This window comes from Phalacrocorax carbo, chromosome 9 (assembly GCF_963921805.1).
Source record: "Phalacrocorax carbo chromosome 9, bPhaCar2.1, whole genome shotgun sequence".
In the NCBI taxonomy this organism is placed as follows: domain Eukaryota; kingdom Metazoa; phylum Chordata; class Aves; order Suliformes; family Phalacrocoracidae; genus Phalacrocorax; species Phalacrocorax carbo.
This window is the reverse complement of record NC_087521.1, coordinates 893522-911606: the sequence shown is the minus strand read 5'-3', so window position 1 is coordinate 911606 and position 18085 is coordinate 893522. Positions and strand designations below refer to the sequence as shown.

General features: G+C 45.0%; 1 protein-coding gene across 4 annotated transcripts in view; it reads right to left on the bottom strand.

Annotated features, from left to right (window-relative positions):
- Positions 1–18085, bottom strand: part of ACTN1 (actinin alpha 1) — a 91046-nt gene that overhangs the window by 32603 nt on the left and 40358 nt on the right. For 3 of the 4 annotated variants that reach the window (XM_064460046.1, XM_064460044.1, XM_064460043.1), the window contains exons 2-6: positions 15597–15711; positions 10215–10334; positions 1705–1791; positions 1275–1362; positions 256–334 (exon numbers count right to left, since the gene is read on the bottom strand). In XM_064460046.1, the coding sequence (XP_064316116.1) occupies positions 256–334; positions 1275–1362; positions 1705–1791; positions 10215–10334; positions 15597–15711 (489 nt within the window). The remainder of the gene's footprint in view (positions 1–255; positions 335–1274; positions 1363–1704; positions 1792–10214; positions 10335–15596; positions 15712–18085) is intronic. The other variant, XM_064460045.1, reaches the window with a different exon arrangement.

Here is an 18085-nt window from a genome sequence, read left to right as displayed (position 1 = left end):
CTCATCAGCTGGAACTGGGGCACATGTGTCTCATATGAGGCATTCTGAAAGCAGGGAAAGCCAAGGAGGAAGCTCATTAACTTCATGCTTCGCTAAGAAGCCTGAATGTACTGATTCATCCCTCCTTCCTTCCCACCGATTCTGCAACTGCCAGCTTGTGCTGAAGTTCTCCAATTATGTTTATCAAGCTAATTCTTCTCCCTCTTTACTTTCAAGAAGCCAAGCATCTGGTCTGACAGATAAATCGAGTTGTACCTTTCGTAGCTTCCCGTAGTCGATGAGCTCTGGACGGTGTCTATGAATTAAAGCGCAGAAACCAAGGCCGTCCTTCCAACTACAAGAGAGACAGAAGAGAGCACTATGAACAGTGCTCAGCCAGGGAGAGACACAGTGACAGGCATGGGCATGAGGAAGGCACCAAGACAGCAGGATGACTAATTCTGGTTTAGTTTATAGCTAACGGTGCTTCTGTAAGTGCCGGGAAGGAGGCATGTCTTGTACCCGCATGAGACTGCAACAAAGATTCCTTTCAATCCCTATTAAAATCCACTGTGATTAGGACTTGTCATTTGCATTGCCACCTCCTTTTTGCTGAACTCTGTGCATGTCCTGTGGAGCATGCAAGGACAGGTGTAGAGCTCAGGATTGAAAAAAGGTGTAGATGCAAGCCCTAAAGGAGGAACAAGTGCATGCCTGAGGGAAAAGGCAGATGCCCATAGCTAGCTCCACTATTGTACTGGTTAGTGTGGATGGCACTTAAGCTCTCAAAAGAGTGCTTTACATTTATATGGTTCATACAGCTCTACAAGACGTGCCAGAAAAAGCACCATTAAGCAGAATCTTCAATGAAACATCTGCCAATCTGGAAATATTAAGAGTGGAGCAAGAAAACCTCTCATCCCTTCTCAACCCTGCCATACTACAAAGTTTCTGGTGCAGCTCTTCTTTCATGACTCCTGAACTGTTCCAAGTTTTCACAAAGCAAAAGCTGACTTGCTTAGCCCGTGGCACACATGGTGATCTCAGAGGATTTAATGCTCTGAAGAACTTTACAAAGCAGCAGTTGTAACCAGAATGAGGAATTGGGATGTCCGTACTTGGATCCTCTTACAACCTCTGCCCTTAACTTCCTTGGTGTCTCTCTGGACTACGCTGTTACTGTGTAACATGCATCTGCATTGCCTTGGGAGGTCTGTCAGGAGCATTGCTGAATACACCAAGAGACATACGAAACTAACGCAGATGGTAGAATTATGTTCTTGCCTGTAACTCACCTGATATGGAAGTTCTGGATGTTTACATTTTTGTAAGGGGCTGTCTTCCTCTGACACCATAACAAAAGTCCTTCTTTAGCAGATGTCTCTAGAGAAAGAAAGCAAGCACACCAATTAACGAATTTTCTTAGAAAGCAGGAGTCTCTGGAACATATGCTAGAAAAACATGACCAACTCCTTTGGTCATGAGCCATCCTTTTGAGCTGCTCTTGAAATATCTTACAAGAAGAGGATGTGAAAAACTCTTCTCAGTACACCTGAACCTGGCCAGAAATGCCAGTGAGATGACAGGGCAGCCTGGGAAGCGTAGCTCCCAAGGATCTTCCAGTAACTCACCTAAAAGCATATTCTGGGCCTTCTAAGTGGCAAAGCCATTTAGTTACCCCAGTTGTTCATTGTTGAACAGTGGCTGGAAAGAAGGAAGATTTACCTTCAACTGAGATATCCTGAATGGCAAAACGAAGGATGATGGTCCAGATCATTCCAAGAGTCATTTTAACATTGCCATCCACGATTTCTGTGGAAAGAAAAACGTAGAAAGAAATAGAAGTTGGCAAGTGCAAATCCTAGTAAAACAGGAGCATTCAGGAGCATTCCCTTTTCCAGTACTCCAGATGGGAGGAGAACCAAAATTCCAGATGAAAACTGTTCTTCCCTGCCTCCCCAGATGCTCTGCTGGTACAGCACGGTCTTGCCCAGTAGTACCAAGTAATTACACTGGTTGTCTTGCAGTATAATACTGAGCATAAAACAGACACTAATGATCCAAAAGATCAGGAATAAAGGCCAATTTAGATCAGTGTAATTCCCAATAGGAGCCTAAACCCACTTTATTCAGGTTTTATTCCTATCATTTAGAAACCATATAAGCCAAACTGGAAAGAAGAAAAGCCTTCCTCTCTTACTCTGATATGTCTACTCTAAGTCACCTATATAACTGCCCCAGTATAATTATACCGGCAGAACCAGTGAGCTCTGACAGCTAGTTTTGTCATGTGAACAAGATACTACCAAGAAACACCAACATTTTAATTTCAAACAAGCCTAAATGCTTGTTATTTCAAACAAGCCTAAATACACCAGACTGCATGTACAGGACTTCTTTCAGTTACAAAATTTCCAAAAAACACAACAATGCATTCCTCAAAGTACATGCATCCTACTTGAAGAGGAAGCAAAGACTCATGCTAACCAGCCTGAGCAGACCACAACATAAACAAAGATGTTAAGCAGATTGTGCTTTATTGCTCATTGGACTCCACAATATAAATCAACAAGGGTCAACAACTTGGAGGTTTTAGGAAGTGACTGCTTGTGTGTGTGAGGTATGATCTATTTAGGATGGGGATCAGGGTTCTTGGGGGAGGTGTGGGGGAGATGCTGGCCCAGAAAGGGGCTTCCGCCATGTATAGATTAGCACCAAACACCCAAACGGTGAGCAGCTGGGTCTCAAGTGCTGATCCTCAGCATCTACAAAAATTCTGTACAGACTATATATACAAATTATAAAATTTACAGCCTTCACTTTCTTGGGTAGTGAAACTAGCCAGGTTGCCTTCTCCTACTCATTCTCTGGCAGGTTCCTGCATGGCAGAAGGATCTTTCACAAACAACTGACAAATTACAAGACTATTTTCAGTAAGAAAAGGGTTAGAATTAACCTACTGTTTGGAGGTAGAATAACTAAAGTCCTAACAAGGCTGCCAGAAACCATCTACTACTGTAGGCACCCCGTGTCACTGCTTCCATAAAGCTGTCCAGCAGGAACACATCATGCTCTGGGGCAAGTAGAAATTTGCAGTGTAGGCAACTGCCACCTGTCTGCATCCTGTCACAAAAGCAACAATATTTTAAATCTTCCTTTTAAGCCATTAAAAAAAAAGTTTTTACTCTTATGAAAAATTTTCAAAATGTGAACCTCAGTGTATTCAACAGACAAGAAGCACCCACCCCAAACACATTGCTTCAGAAACCGTGTCCATCTGGTCCAAATTCCTGAAAGCTTGTGATTTAATGATACATGTGGTGCAGCTTCCAGTGTAAATTAGAAGGATAATCTCCGCTGTGCTTTGATATACATCTGCATTAGGGATTGACTGATTTAGAAGATAGAAAACAAGACACGCCACCTTGTTCTACTGCAGTAAACCTGTGTCCACTCCTTTCTGCACTTAAGAGTACACACAGGTATCCTGGTGGGGCATCAGTTTGCCCAGAATTAAACAGCTAACAACAGCTTTTCACTGCAGTACGAAAGAACTGCAGTTATTGTTGATGGCATAAAAAAAAAAACTATGTTTGCCTGTTGACAATGCTCTCACAAATTAATTTTTTACAGGTATTTTGGGGTCAGCAGCTTGCCTGCTAGGCTGGTGTAAGAAAATGTAACGTGATGGCAAGTATATTCAGTTCTGCACTTTCTGCATTCTCCACCCCTCCTATAAAGCACCTCAATCAACTTAAAAGAAAATCCTTACTATTGCTACAAATACCTGAGATACTACAGCTAAAATATAAAATTGTTTTGTTCATGCAAGAGATATTTGTGGGGATTTTCAAAAAGCAAAAAACCCCAATGCTTGTAAAAACCACAGCAGTTGGCAGGAAGACCCAAGGGTATATTTAAGGTCTGAAAATAAATTGAGCTCTTTATTTTAATGGACTAGATTAAAATCTGATGGCAATACTTTAACATTGAAAATGCTTTATGAACACTAATAAATCAATCACTGAGCTGAAACAGGCAATTAATAGTACTGCTCCATGGATTTTAATTGGAAATAAAGGTCAAGATACTTTCATAAAACCAGATGGCGCTAAGTTGCTAATGTAGCATTAGAACTCAACACTGCTCTGGTCACGTTCTCACATTCCAGTTTTATAAAGTTAGTTGGTGGAGTTAAGGTGGAAAACATCTCTTCTCCCCCAGCCCTCTTCTTTGCATTACTCATTTAAAAAGGAAGATGTGTTCTCCCTGCTCCCATGTCCGATTCTTCCTTAGCAGTGCACCAAAGCAAATATGCTCTGGATGAAGGCCAGAACACTTCTACCACTTCATCTCTACCTATCATTTTACTTTTTCTTGACACAGAGAAAACCCACCACCTACCAAGCAGATACGGATGTCAGTGAGATTAGTGAGTGATCTATCCGAGGATTCAGATTTAACCAACCATACCATCCCCAGTCCTTCTCTTTTTTATTTTTTCTCCTTTTAAATAGAGTTGATAAAATTGTTCTTGTTTGCTAAAAGCAGGCAAGCATTTTTCACTTCTAGAGCTAAAAAACTTCCCCTGGCAACATGGTTACAAAGTCAGCCAGCCTGACCAGAAAGGGGCTATATAATCTTTGGTCCTCACTCACTCGGTTTTCCACCCCTGTATTCCCCAATGCCAACCTCCTTTTCCTTTAGGAACCCTTCAGCACCCTTCAGCTGCTGCCAGTCTCTTTCTAATATAGTGGAATATGGCCAAGAAACAAAAGTGAAAAACATGGTTGCAAAATAGGTTTGCATGAAGCCTTCTGCTTCCTGGTTATGAAGAGAAAGAAACTCCACAAGAATTGTTAAAAAGTTGAATGTAACACTACAAAACTAGAACAATCTAATGCTTAGTTAAAGATACTGTGTTTGTTCCCCGCTGCTACAAGTAAGGCTTAGCAGTGTGGCAGCAGTTCACATATTAAAAGGCTAATAATCAGACAGTATTTTCTGCGTGACTGTGCTTTCCAGGTGCTCTTCCTAGGCAGAACCTCTGCAAGCATTGTCTGCACTTCCTCCACCACCAGCAGCTGTTGCCTGAACAACAGCAGCAAGTACATGCTATTAATGTGATTTACATTCAATTTGGGGGTGGATGAGTTGCTGGCTAAAGCTGATGAGGCACCTGCATCCACTGGAAGGAAATTTTTTGCACCAGTGAATATGCTTTCACCCAGCTCCTATTATTGCACCAAATACCACAAATAAAATATGCAGAAACTAGAGCACCCTCCCCCATTTGCTGACAGCCTATTAAGGGCCTGACAAATATTCAGTCCTTAGGAGCAAGACTGGCTGGCTACACAGATGTGGCTTTTAAAATGCCACCACCTTTTTTAAATGCATGAACTCATTTTGAAAAATGCAAAAATGATTACGCTTAATTTTCTACCCTGGCCTGGGTAGTTAGAAGCAGAATCAATGCTACAGAAACCGTTATCTCCCTTAGCTACTTCTGAGTTGCCCATGAGAGCACAGCCTCTGGTTACCCGATGGAGGAGGAGTTGCAAGGGATGAACAACTGGCAGGATAGTGTTATGATCTGGGAATTGGAGACATAGAGCAACAATGGTGACATAAAATAAAGGCTGCTCTGCATTTTGTTTATCCCAGCAAAAGCCAAATAAAGCAGTATGAGCATCCAGGCCCGTCTTCAGAAAGCGTGTTGCTAATGATGGTCCAGCCAGATCTAGGACAGATGGCTGGCACTGGTGACAGGCGTGTACATCTCAGCTCCCCACTTGTGAGCAGGCAGGAGATAGGGACAAGTATAACACTATGTTTCACTCACTGACATAGAGAGACCTCATTTTCCCCTCTTTCCACTGTCAAATGTATGCTTGCTCTGCCTGGTTGCAGAAGTCCTTCAGATGGGACTTCTGCATTTGTTGAAATCTCTAAGCTTTGTTTCTCCTTTCCCTTGCACAGGTGAGAATAGGGATCAGTTCACGCAAAGTAATCTTTATGCTGAACTGAACCGTATCTAAGAAAGCAGCAACTTTTTATGCAGATTAGACGTGCAAATAAAACAGCCTTAGGGTCACATACCTGACCTATTCAATCTGTTAAATCCCAGGACATTTGACTCCAATATGGAATCTATTACAGCAAAAGGAGGCTCCTGAGGGGTCGGATGACATTTGAGATTTAAAAGCAGATGAAAAACCATTTGGAAGCTGCACCAGGCTAGAGCCTTCCTCGATACAGATTTACACAGATCTGCTGTATGCCACAACTGCTTTGATCCTATGGACTTTGGCTAAACAAAGATGTTTAGAATCATCTTGAATTGTTAACAGTCAAAGATGGTTGTAAAAAGCAGCTCTTGATCCTCACTGCTTATTCTGTTTGCTTAGTTCACCCTCTATTTAATGTGGACAGGGAATATGTCCTGCGCTCATGCTGTGTGTAGGAAGTCCCCTTCCACGCTGGTTCTCATTCACTGGGACACAGCTGCAGAGCTTTGCTGGTAAACAGCAGAGAGGGATCTTTATTTGATAAAATGCTAGATGAATGTCATGAAAACTTTTTTTTGCTGGCTTTAACTCTGTTTAAACACAAGGTTTCACAAGGCTTAAGCCAGCCTGAGAGTCTCCTTGGGATTCTCTCTGGAGCTTTATTTTTTAACAACAACAACAAAGCCACAGCATTGATGGCCAATGCCCTTTGTCTTGTGTATACAGATAACTACAGCTGGGCTGCAGAACCTTTACACAGAACCCTGCTGCCCAGCAGGTACCCAGAGATAGAGCAAGCCATCTTGAGGTGAGCAGTGCGCTACCCTAGCCAGTACCACCCCACTGCTGCTGTATGGTGTTTTCCTCCCCTGGGAGAAAAGCCACCTAGAAAACTTCCTAGATCAGTCTAACCTGACTGAGGCATTTACAGCTCATTTTCTTGGTGCAGTGTTACAACTGCCTCATTGGGTTTTATCTTCTACTTTGCTGCTGCATGATGTCTTCTTAAAGTCTGAAGGTAAGCCCCAAAAATTCATGCTCCAGAAAGGTTTATAATCCTTTCCATGGACAGAGTTTCTGCTGTCCTGTTCAGAGTAAAAGTCCATTTTTACACCCAACGCATAATTTACTGTACAGCAAGCATCTGGATGGACTAGGCAGAAGTTCCTGCAGCAGGTTGTGTTTCCTGGTGACAACCAGCATGGCCCGGGCTCAGTCTGGGTGCACTGGCAGGCACTGGGGTGGGACAGCCCATGCTGTGATCATTCTTACATGGCCTGAGCTGTCATTGCAGCATGGGCCCAAGTGCTCTGGATAAAAATCAAAGCTAACCTTGGTCTAAACTTCAGTGCCATGCTACCTTTGGTAGCATAAAGAAGCTCATATGGGTTCACGGTGTAGTTGCATGGGAACCATGACAAAGGACTGCCAGAGACATTTGGCGGGGGAGGCCAGGAGAACTGTTCGGACTGATATAACCATGGCTGCTGTCACAAAATGGCACCTCACAGCCTAAACAGGGTAACTGCTATGAATCCATACTGAATAACTGGGGCCTGGAGATCTTTGGTCACAGACCATTTTACTTGTGAATGATTTCTAAGTGCTGTGGGGGCATTGTCACAGCTGACTCAGAAGCAGAGATCAGTCGGCAAGGAGCTCAGCAGTGGCAGGGGCGAGTCCCGTGGCTCAGCGCTAGATCGGGGCAGGCAAAGCAGTTCCTCACACCCGAGAAGCCCAAGGGTGAGCAGAGGGACCCGTCAGGAGGCAGCAGCTCTCGTGGGGCGTTGCCAGAAGCAATGGCGGGAGATTTAAACGGTCCCTAGGGAGCGCAGGACCTGGGGGTCGGGGTGGGCAGGAAGCTCAACATGAGTGAACAGTGGCTGCTGCGGCCAAGAAGGCCAACGGGATGCTGGGTTGCATCAAAAAGGGCATCACCAGCAGAGAGAAAGAAGTCATCATCCCGCTCTACTCAGCGCTGGTCAGGCCACACCTGGAGCGCTGTGTGCAGTTCTGGTCCCCGCTCTACAAACAGCATGTGGCCAGGCTGGAAGGGGTCCAGAGAAGGGCCACCAAGATGATCCAAGGACTGGGAAGCTGCCATACGAGGATAGGCTGGGAGAGCTGGGTTTGTTCAGCCTTGAGAAAAGGAGACTTAGAGGGGATCTCATCCCCATGTACCAGTACTTAAGGGGCAGCTACAGAGAAGATGGAGACTCCCTTTTTACAAGGAGTCGCATGGAGAGGACAAGGGGGGATGGACACAAGTTGCTCTTGGGGAGATTCCGATTGGACACCAGAGGGAAATTTTTCACAGCGAGGACAGTCACCACTGGAATAATCTCCCCAGGGAAGGGGTTGACTTGGCCACGTTGGGCACCTTCAAGAGTCGGCTGGACAGGGTGCTGGGCCATCTTGTCTAGACTGGGCTCGTCCTAGAAAGGTTGGACTAGATGATCCCTGAGGTCCCTTCCAACCTGGGATTCTGTGGTTCTGTGAAAATGGAAAAATCCAGTGGAAGGAGAGGAAAAGGCAAACTAGTGCCAGGGAGAGCAGAACCAGAAAAGAAAAAAAGAGAAAGGGAATAGAGCAGGGAAGACAGGTTTTATGCATGCTCTAGACTCCCAGAAGGATCCAAATATCTCTCTGAGATTAAGATGACAGCAAGTGCTGCCTTAAGGCAGAAGAGCTCTGGCTCCAGGTAAAACTTCCAGTTTGAAAGGGGTCCCATATGGACCAATGCATCAGTCTTTTTTTGTAAGGGCACAAAATGACTTTAGATATGCATTTGTGCTACGTGAACAGTACTCAGGGACAGCAACACCCTCGGGTTGCTCCTGTGGAAAAAGCTAGGAAAACTGAAGAAAAGTTCTGCATACAAAATATCAACATTGTTGAGCCATTCACCTCTTGTATTTTGTCCTTAAATACCAAAAACAGCAAAGAAGCATCTGCAATGTCGATGCACACTAATTTCAAATTGTTCCAAAGTCTCCATGAAGTTAAAGCAGTGCATTGAGGTAAAGGTCTCAAAGCAAACAAGCACCTGCAGCAGCTTAGGTATTCTGCCTGATCTGATGCAGAACAAGCAGACCATTGGATGGGCATGACTTGGAGGTGTCCTCAAGAGCATGCCTGAAAGGCCAAAATTGGGGACAGCATACCAACACTGCTCTGACCTCCTGGGCTAAGAACAGGCAGGGCTCAGCCCTGCAGCCCCACAACTCTCTCAGAAAAGGAATGCTCATCCAGAACTGTATCATGGGCTCGTTTCCTGGCTCTGTCATGAATTTTCCTGGAGAAACCATGTATTGCCATCTGTACGATGGAGATAACAAACTTCCCTCATTTTCCATGGTCCCTGTAAAGACAAACCTAGAAATACCACAGAAGCAGAGTGTCTCCACAGCAACAGTGACAACGCAAGTCCATAGGCAGGACTCACACACAGGTCCAGAGCAGAGGAAAACAAGTGTCATGAAAACAGAATCCAGATAAGATGACAGGTTGTTAGGGTTTATGAAAGTGCAAGCTATCTTACTAACCTGCAAGCCTTTCTGGGTCTCAGGCCACATATCTGCAAAACACCCACCCCATCTTTGCTGTAAAGACAAAAATCCTACACAATTCCCTGCTGTCTGCATAATTTGCAATGTTGTCTCGAGGGCATCCCTGGTGCTGCCCCACTGGTCACTACACAACAGGCTTCCAGCCAGAGCACCCAGCTTTCTGGGGTACACAACAAGAAGCCTGGAAGCCCTGAAAATCGGAGCCTCTGGGGTCCTGGACCTGTGCTGGGGACTTCACTTGGCTTTGACCCACGGGATATCCTACAGCAGTGGGGGATCTTTCCCAGCAGCTCCGCAACAAGCTAAATACAAGCAGCTGCTATGCTTCATTTGAAACTCTTCTTCATTTGAGAAAGAAACAGCCCAATTAATTTGTTTCTGCTACTGCTCAATGTTATCCTTAACTCATGAGAACCAGGAGAAAAGCATGAGGACCTGATCAATACGTCCAAGTGGGAACCAGATTTGGCAGCTTGGTGTGAAGGTAGGATTTAAATCCAGAGTAAAGGCCTAATATTTCTCCTTTTTTCCTCCATGGCTTATTCTACAAGGACATGGTAGGGCTAGGGAGGTGCAAAGGGAAATGACATGCAGCTGTGAGAAAGGCAACGGCTAAGCAGAGCTTGGGCCCAGACAAATCAGCTGGTTTCTTCACCTTCTGCTCCAATAGATACTAGTTTGACTCCTTTGCTGGCAATGAAATCCAAGGCCTTGTTCACATTGGATATTTTGTGCACTCGCATTTTGCCTCTTTCGGGCTTAGCCAAACGTTCACCTGAGAAGAAAAGAGGAAAAAAAAAGTATTAGAAAACAATTCTGAACCCTTTCTCCCCTGGTGGGTGTTTCTGCATGCCGGTGGCTCCTGCTGCTCAGGCAGGCAAAGGGCAGACCTCCCTGCATCTTTTCTCAACAGTACTGCAGGACAGCCACACTCACTGTTAAGTACCGCCCGAAAGAATCAGACAGAAAAGTATCTTTTTGTTGCATTGCAGATAATTTAATAACAGAGGAACTGTCAGCACTGAGTCCTTTCCACAGCAGGCTCATATCAGAGGTGAAAAGGTCCTTCAAAACCACGCTGAGCTAGGCAGTAGAACTGATCTCCATACCATTAACTGCAGATAACAATGCCTGGAAATGGCGCGAACGTCCCTCCCCTACGAAGACAGGTGAGGAGCTCCCCTCTAGTATTTACAACACCCAGTTTACAAAGCAAATCTCTCCTTCTTGGAACTCCCTACAGTTAAATATGAGGGTGATCATCTATCTTGCCTTTTCTTTTCCCCAGCCAGGATACAGGCCTCCTACCTCTCTAGTCTCTTCAACTAAATGGCCACAACTGCCTGATTAGAAAACAAAATCACTCTTTGGCAACTGGCTCTATAACTCGAAGGACTGTCATCTCAATTCCTTTCCATTACATGTTTATTTCTAACTCTACGCAACTGCCTCTTACACAGTGATATGCATTTTAAATGTTTATAATGAGGCCGAGAGAGGGAAGCAGCCTAGCTCCAAGGTAAGAGCAGGTAAATCTCTGATAGAAATGAGGCTTAGGGAAAATGCCAGCTCCTGCCTGGAACAAAGCTGGAAGACACAGAAAAGCACTTTCTTGACCTTATTTATTTGAAAGAGTTGCATTAAGTGCAATCATACTCTTCTTCACAGGCTGCCTGTAACCACGGTCCCAGCTTACTTTTACTAACACTAACCCAACACACAAAGAAAGCAAATTAAAGGTTGGACTGACAAGTGGACTTTTCAAAGGAACCTCTGCTAGAAATACAATTAGATGGGACATCAGCAACCACCTGCATGTGACGCACAGCACCATAAAATGAGAACAGCCACTTTCGGATCATAAATTCCACAGCACAAAAAAGATCTAAACAAAATGCACGCAGGTTTTGCACTTTGAAAAAAAGAGTTATGAGATAATTAAAATGAGATCAAATGGGCAAGTCTAGGCAAGTAATTACTCACCCGACCTATTCAGTTCCCGAAGTCTTCTGCTGTATCTTGAACCTGAATATTTAAGTCAATGCGAGCTGACTCAAAAACCTTTATTTCAGGCTTAAGTGTAAGGAAATAAAAAGTACTTTTTAAATAACTCATTTTCATAGTAAAACTGGATGGCTTGTTTCCTAACAAAGGAGAGAGGAAAAGCTAAAAAGGAGAAAAATAGATTATCTCCATAGCCATGCCCTACAAATGAAAAATTCTGGAAATGAAAATCCTTTAAAAGCGTTTCAGTGAATATTGTAGGCTGGTGTCATTAGCTTAAGGATAAAACCAGATTGACTTTCAAAATGAAACACTGATGTCTGACAACTTGAGTAAGAAGATGTATTTATGGTACTACCTCCATCCTAGAATTAAAAAAATCTCTTTTGCTTTAATGATCCTTCAGGTACACGTCATGGAATGTTGCTTTCTTTTTCCATTTGGATAATGCTAGTAATTCTAAATAAAAGTGGAAGCATTTTGTGACAGTTTCACAATGATATTTTCACCTATAGTTTCACAATAGACTTAAGCAGACTCATGCTGCCAAATGTCAACAAATGGGTTAAGCCAGCTAAAAAATAACCACTTTCTTCAGCTGATGCAACTGTAAACTAGCCCTGCAAACATTAAAATAAAGACAAGAGATTAGGTTTCAGCTGGGACTGCAAGTGGATTCAATTCACCTTGTGGCTGCAGGATGTGCATTGCCAACACAAGGGAGAGCATCTGAACTGCTCTCCCTGGGGCTGGGGAGAGCAGGATTGTTCCCTCTGACAGCAATGTGATCCTTCAGCAGCTGATGATGATTGCAAAACTGCAGTCTCCCTCTCTCAAACACCACAATAGGATATTTGTTTTAGAATAATTTTGGGGGGGAACTTAAAAAGTCCCCAAACCCAATGGCTATTCCCTTCAGACTTGGACTTTATTACAAATTTAGATTTCCAGAGTAAAGCTTCATCTGGTTCCATGCCATACATTATTAATGATGTAGTCTGTTAAAAGGGAAGCCTGCTAGAAATATGTTCTACTTTCAGCTATTTACATCATTGCTTTATTTCTCAGTACTTCTCCCAGCTAAGACAATGAAAATGGTCTACTCACATCTATTCTCTGATTCTCAAGTACTAGCCCAAGGCTGTACTTTAAAAGCCAAACAATGCAAGGAAGTGTTGGCATACAAGTTGTTTACAGCAAATTTGTTAGGAAAAATTTCATAGTCATTCTTTGGGGGGGGGGGGGGGGGGCAGGGGGGAAGGGGAAAGCCTTGTAACATTATTTTACAAGTACTAAATATGAGCTTAGCCTTTTTCAGTTTTGTAGTTATTATTTTTAAAATGGCTTTGTCAGGGGAAGGGAACGCTTGTGGTAAAAAACAAAAGTATATTTTTTTGGGGGGCGCAACTATTGCTTCCTACCACAGAGGCCAATGGGAGAGGACTAACAATGAGGAAGTCCCAGGACTGTCTGTGGAGCTTCCCCCACCGCAGTGGCTGGGGGACAGAGGGGCTCTGGCTGTGCTGGAAGGGGACCTGACAACAGCACAGCTCACCACCAGAAGGTACCAGGCTGGGTAAGACTGTGGCACTCTCCTCTTGCAGAACATCACTTCCTCCCATACTTTGGGGAGTTGCGTTGGATGGGAAAACTGCTCCCTACCTGCCCTGGCTCCCCGGCAGTGACGCGTCCCCAAGGACACACAGGAAGGTCTGCCCTGAAAGGGGCCTCTCACAGCCCCAGCAGCACAGCCCCTCTCCCACCCTAGGGTCTTAAGCAGCCTCCCTGATGCAGCTTCCCTTCCTTCCTCCCACAGCAGCAGCTGCCACCGCTGCAGCAGGGGCAGAAGGAGACAGTGCTCCCTCACTCCCACACATCCTGGCCAGGCAGAGGAGGTGCTCGGCTCCTCATGGCCCTCAGCCAGCCCAGCCCAGCACTCTCGTGGCTGAAGGCTCTTATGGCCATTGCTCTCTGGATCAGAGGAAAAGATCAGCCAGCCACAGAGCAACCCTGCCCACACCAAATTCCTGTCAGCAGCTCTGCAGTCCCCCAAAATACAGGAACAGGAAGGTGTGGAATAAGCCAAGAACTGAAAGGAAAGGCCAGAAGCTGGAACTGGAGGGCTAAGAGCCATCTGGACACTCAACCTTTTGGCAGGCAATCAGTGGGAACCGTGACAGGAACATACAGGCAAGTCCTTGCCAACCAGCAGGAGACTCCTTAACCCCATGCTGCTCCCAGGCTGGGCTGCTACTTCCCCAGCTATGGGCTAAAGGGGCTACTAGCAGGGTCAGCAGCTGGAAGGAGGCTCTGTAAGAATGGCGGGGCTCACAACTGGAAATGGAGCCACCAATGACAGAAATGAAATGGGAAAAACACAACTGTGCTAAATTTCTCCTCTTTTGCCACTGTACCTGGGACAACTGCACTTCTAGCTTCTGCTGTCTCTGAGTAGAGGATGCTCAGTGGTTAGTGTGTGAAGGACCATGGCCTCTGGTGGAATGCAGCCCACAGATGCTCCCCATGTCTTTGCCCGCTGGTCATCCAGTGGCAGGCTGGAGGCACAAAGCTGCTCTGCAGCAGATAGGGAGATGCTGTGCCCACATTGTGCGCTTAGAAGTTGCCAGCTTCCTCCCAAACCGAAGGGAGTCAGACAGGCCGTGCCAGTGGACACCCGAAAGGACAACAGGAGAGGAAGAGTGGGAGATGAGGCAAGGAAATTAAGCAGTGTGAGATATGAGACCCCTGCTTTAGCACTGAGCTTCATCCAACCTCCCCTGTTCATGCTTCTCTCCCCTATCTTCCAGTTCAGCAATTAGAGACTAAGCCATCAAGGCCCACGTGCCCCAGCTTCCAGGCTGCAGCCCCTCCTCTGGCAAGGGAGTATAAATGCAGAAAATAAACCAATAGGACTCTGCTACCTCATTTCTTACAGGCACTGCGGAAGCAATGTGCATGCTGCAATGCTCTGATAATATTTTGACCTCTGATCCCTTCAAACCACCAGCATGGGCAAAATCCCTGAGGTTTTATCCTATATTCATGAATTCTGAAAAACACATACTGACAGCACCTTTGCAGGAGCTGGCACAGGAAAGGATGAAAACAAAGGCAGCCTGAGTGCTTCTATCATGGCAATTTTATTGGAAAACATACCAAGAAGGTCAGGAGTGCAAGTCACTGGATTGCTATTACTGGCTCAAAAGCCATCAAAAGAAAGTCTGTGAGCATACAACCCCAGTTTCATCCATACAGTCTTATGCCCCTCTCAGTGCCTCCCACAATACTTTACTAAGGTATTTATTTCATCAGCACATCAACAGGGATTACTGCTTATATGAAATAATACCCGGGAGATCTCTGTCAAGTAGCAGGATGTTTGTGATAGGGAGCGAAAACAAATCTGACCTAACTTGTTCATGCCACTGTTTTTATTTCAGAGTGGGTTTTCAGGGATTTTGCTTTTCTCCCGCCACGCCCCCCCCCACCCCCCGCCCCGAAGGCTTGAGCACTGAGCTCAGATTGAAACTAGAATGGGAAAACTTCAGTCACAGCTGAAACTGAATGACACAGAAGATTTACTGGTTTGACTCCTCTCTTCCAATAACCTCTATCCTATTCCCACTGTCATGTGGCTTTGGTATGATTTGCCAGTGCAGCATTCCCACACTCTTCCCAGAGCTGCTTCATCAGCCCTGCCAAGCAGTAAGAGCTGTTGCCTGAGCCTCCACAGGAGGCTGTGCATTCCTGATAGGCAGAGGAAAGCAGAGGCAAGCACAGGAATGCAATGGGCAGCCTGCACAGGCCATGAGGCTTGGAGTACATTCCAAAAGCACATTAATGGTCACTGCTGGAGATAAGATATTAATTAGGAAGAAATTTGTTCTGAATCAGAAAGCAGCTGTTCTTATATTGCAGCAAAATCTGCAGCATTGCAGCCCTTGCTGTCCCTATTCCATGCGAAAGGGGGAGGACAGATTTCAGCATGGAGATGCTCAGGACACTTGCGAGCACCACACAGAACCTCTCTCACCTGAAATGACTTCCAGAAGTAACATGAGTTTAAGACCATCCCTGAAATCTTCCTCTATGTTCTCAATCTGTGTCCCAGCCTTGCGGAGGTGAGAATTACACCATGCTGTAAATGTCTAAAACGAAAGAAAGAGAGAGAAAGAGAGAGAGAGAGAGAGAGATAAAAAGAGAGAAAAAAAACAACCAGTCAGTAATCTTCCCAGAAGCCAAACAACAGTTCAGAACTAAAGCAGTGCCTCTAGGTACCATGACACAGATTCAAATACTGGTAAAGTTACCATCTTTCCACCTGCTATCCTTGTGGAGCACAAGTGTTAGTACCTAAATATACAAAGAACTTGCAGGGTGTTCCCGTAACAGAGGGAGTCTGAGACAGACAGTCACTTCACGACTCCGGCATGTCTGATTTTCTGGAGAAGCCCCTACATTTTGTGTTTGGTTTAGGATGCCTTGAAACTGACTTTAAGGCACATTAAGTGTTCAGATTGCTAGGGACTCTAGTAGTGTTAGATGACATCTTAACATAAGATGAAGGAGAACAGAAAACAGCATTCCAGATCTTCTTGCCTCTAGACAGGCACTTGAGAAAAAAAGGACCATTCTTCTAAAGCCAACTGCTTCTTGTCTACTCCATCCCCAGCAAACACTGCAGCCCTTAGACACTGAGGAACAGCATGCAGAGCTCCTCAGCCACATAAACCACATCCCAGTAGTCTGTCCTGCTGCCTCCATTCTCACCAACTTGCTGCTAAGCAGACCTCCCTCCCCTGCGTGACTGTCCCACCTTCCCTCCCCACCTCATGTGGGGAAGTAAATGCTTTCTGAATAACAATGCTGTCACCTGTCTCAGCAGAAGTGCAGGTCCTAGAAAGGATAAAATCAAGCATTACTTAGTGACACTACTGTCTAGCACAGTCTCAAACTCCCACTGAAAGCCTCTGGGAAGGATCATTGCAGCCACCTCAATGATAGAAATCACAGCCACTCTGTAATTAGTGATATTATGCACCACCACTGGAGTAATAACATGAGTTCGAAGTGTGGGAAGGACTGAGGTCCAAGCTACAACACAGGCAGCGCAGCGAGCGGCATTTGGGCTAAACAAAACTCTTTTTGGAAATGCCTTCTCACCTCAAGTGGTCAGGATATGAGAGATCCTCTTATGAGAGAAATTAATTTCATCACAACTGATGACAAGACATTTTCTGAGGTTGCAATCTCTTGGCCCATGTTCTGAGCGATGGGCACATGGGGCACTGATGGGGAAGAGACTATCTCATCCAAGAGATGCGATAGTGGGGATTTATCTTAAAAGAGCACCATGTGAAGGGGTCTCAAAAAGAAACATAGGTGCTAACGTTCAACAGTAAAGACACAAGCAGCAGATATAAACCACCCCAGACACCTCAGTGTGGCATGGTCTTAAATAGGTGAATCAAAGAGCCCAAACCTGGAGATGCAGAAGCTGTTTGACACAAAAGTAATGTTTGAAGAGTAAATGGTAGCAACTGGTTCTTTTAAGGTGAACAAGTTTGTCCAAGTGCTAATGAACGTATTTCACAGCTTTTGAATACAACACGAGTAAACCCTTTCCTTTGTAGAAACTTATAACCCCTCAATCACTCTTTAAATAGAAGGGTGAGGTTACTCAAAAAACGAGCGGCTCCAAAAGCTCAGTGCCTCCACAAGGAAAGGACGTCTTTCTTCCCTCCCTCTCCCAGATGTGCTCCCAGAGCCAATTCAACTCACTGACACAGCAAAGAACTGTTTACTTTCTTCGGTAAGGCTAGTTTTCTGCTCAGTTAGTGCATGGAGGCCATTCAGAAGAATCTAACAAGTCTCTGCAAGAGAAAATTGGGCATACGTGGGCCACGAAGGAGGGTGGAGTGGACCACAGCAGTCATACCATCTTTGGCTGTGGGGGAACCATAGCAGAAAGGACTCAGCTGATACTGAAGCACTGCACACCAAAAATTTAGGAATGCTTCACCACTGCTTACACCATGCACAGGATTTCAAAATAAAGATTACCCCAGATGGCAAAGAACATCAGGGCTTGTTCTTATTTGTCTGGAAGCTGGGCTTCCTCGACTAACCTGCTTGCATTCATGCTTACACAACTACAAATAGCGTAGCAGAATCTTTCCTTGGAAAAAGAATTGGTCAACAGCTGCTGAGCTTCCGACTTCTGTGTTCTGGCCTTGCTCTGCACTGGGACTGTGGGATGGAGCAGGATAACAGCGCAGCTGTAAATACTTCCATGGCAATGGCCCTTTGGATGGATGTATGCATTGTGAAAGTCTGGGATCTCTTTTTTCAAGATGGCCTAGTTTCCTTCCAGATTTGGAAGCTTTAAAAAAGACTGAGTCATTAAACACCTTTTATTGCTTTTTATTGTTATTCCCCTGAGAACTAAAAGTGAGGTTTTTTTCAAATAAGAGTGGTTTTATTTGAAAATGGGCCCTGTGTCCTGAAGTACATCCTTTTGGC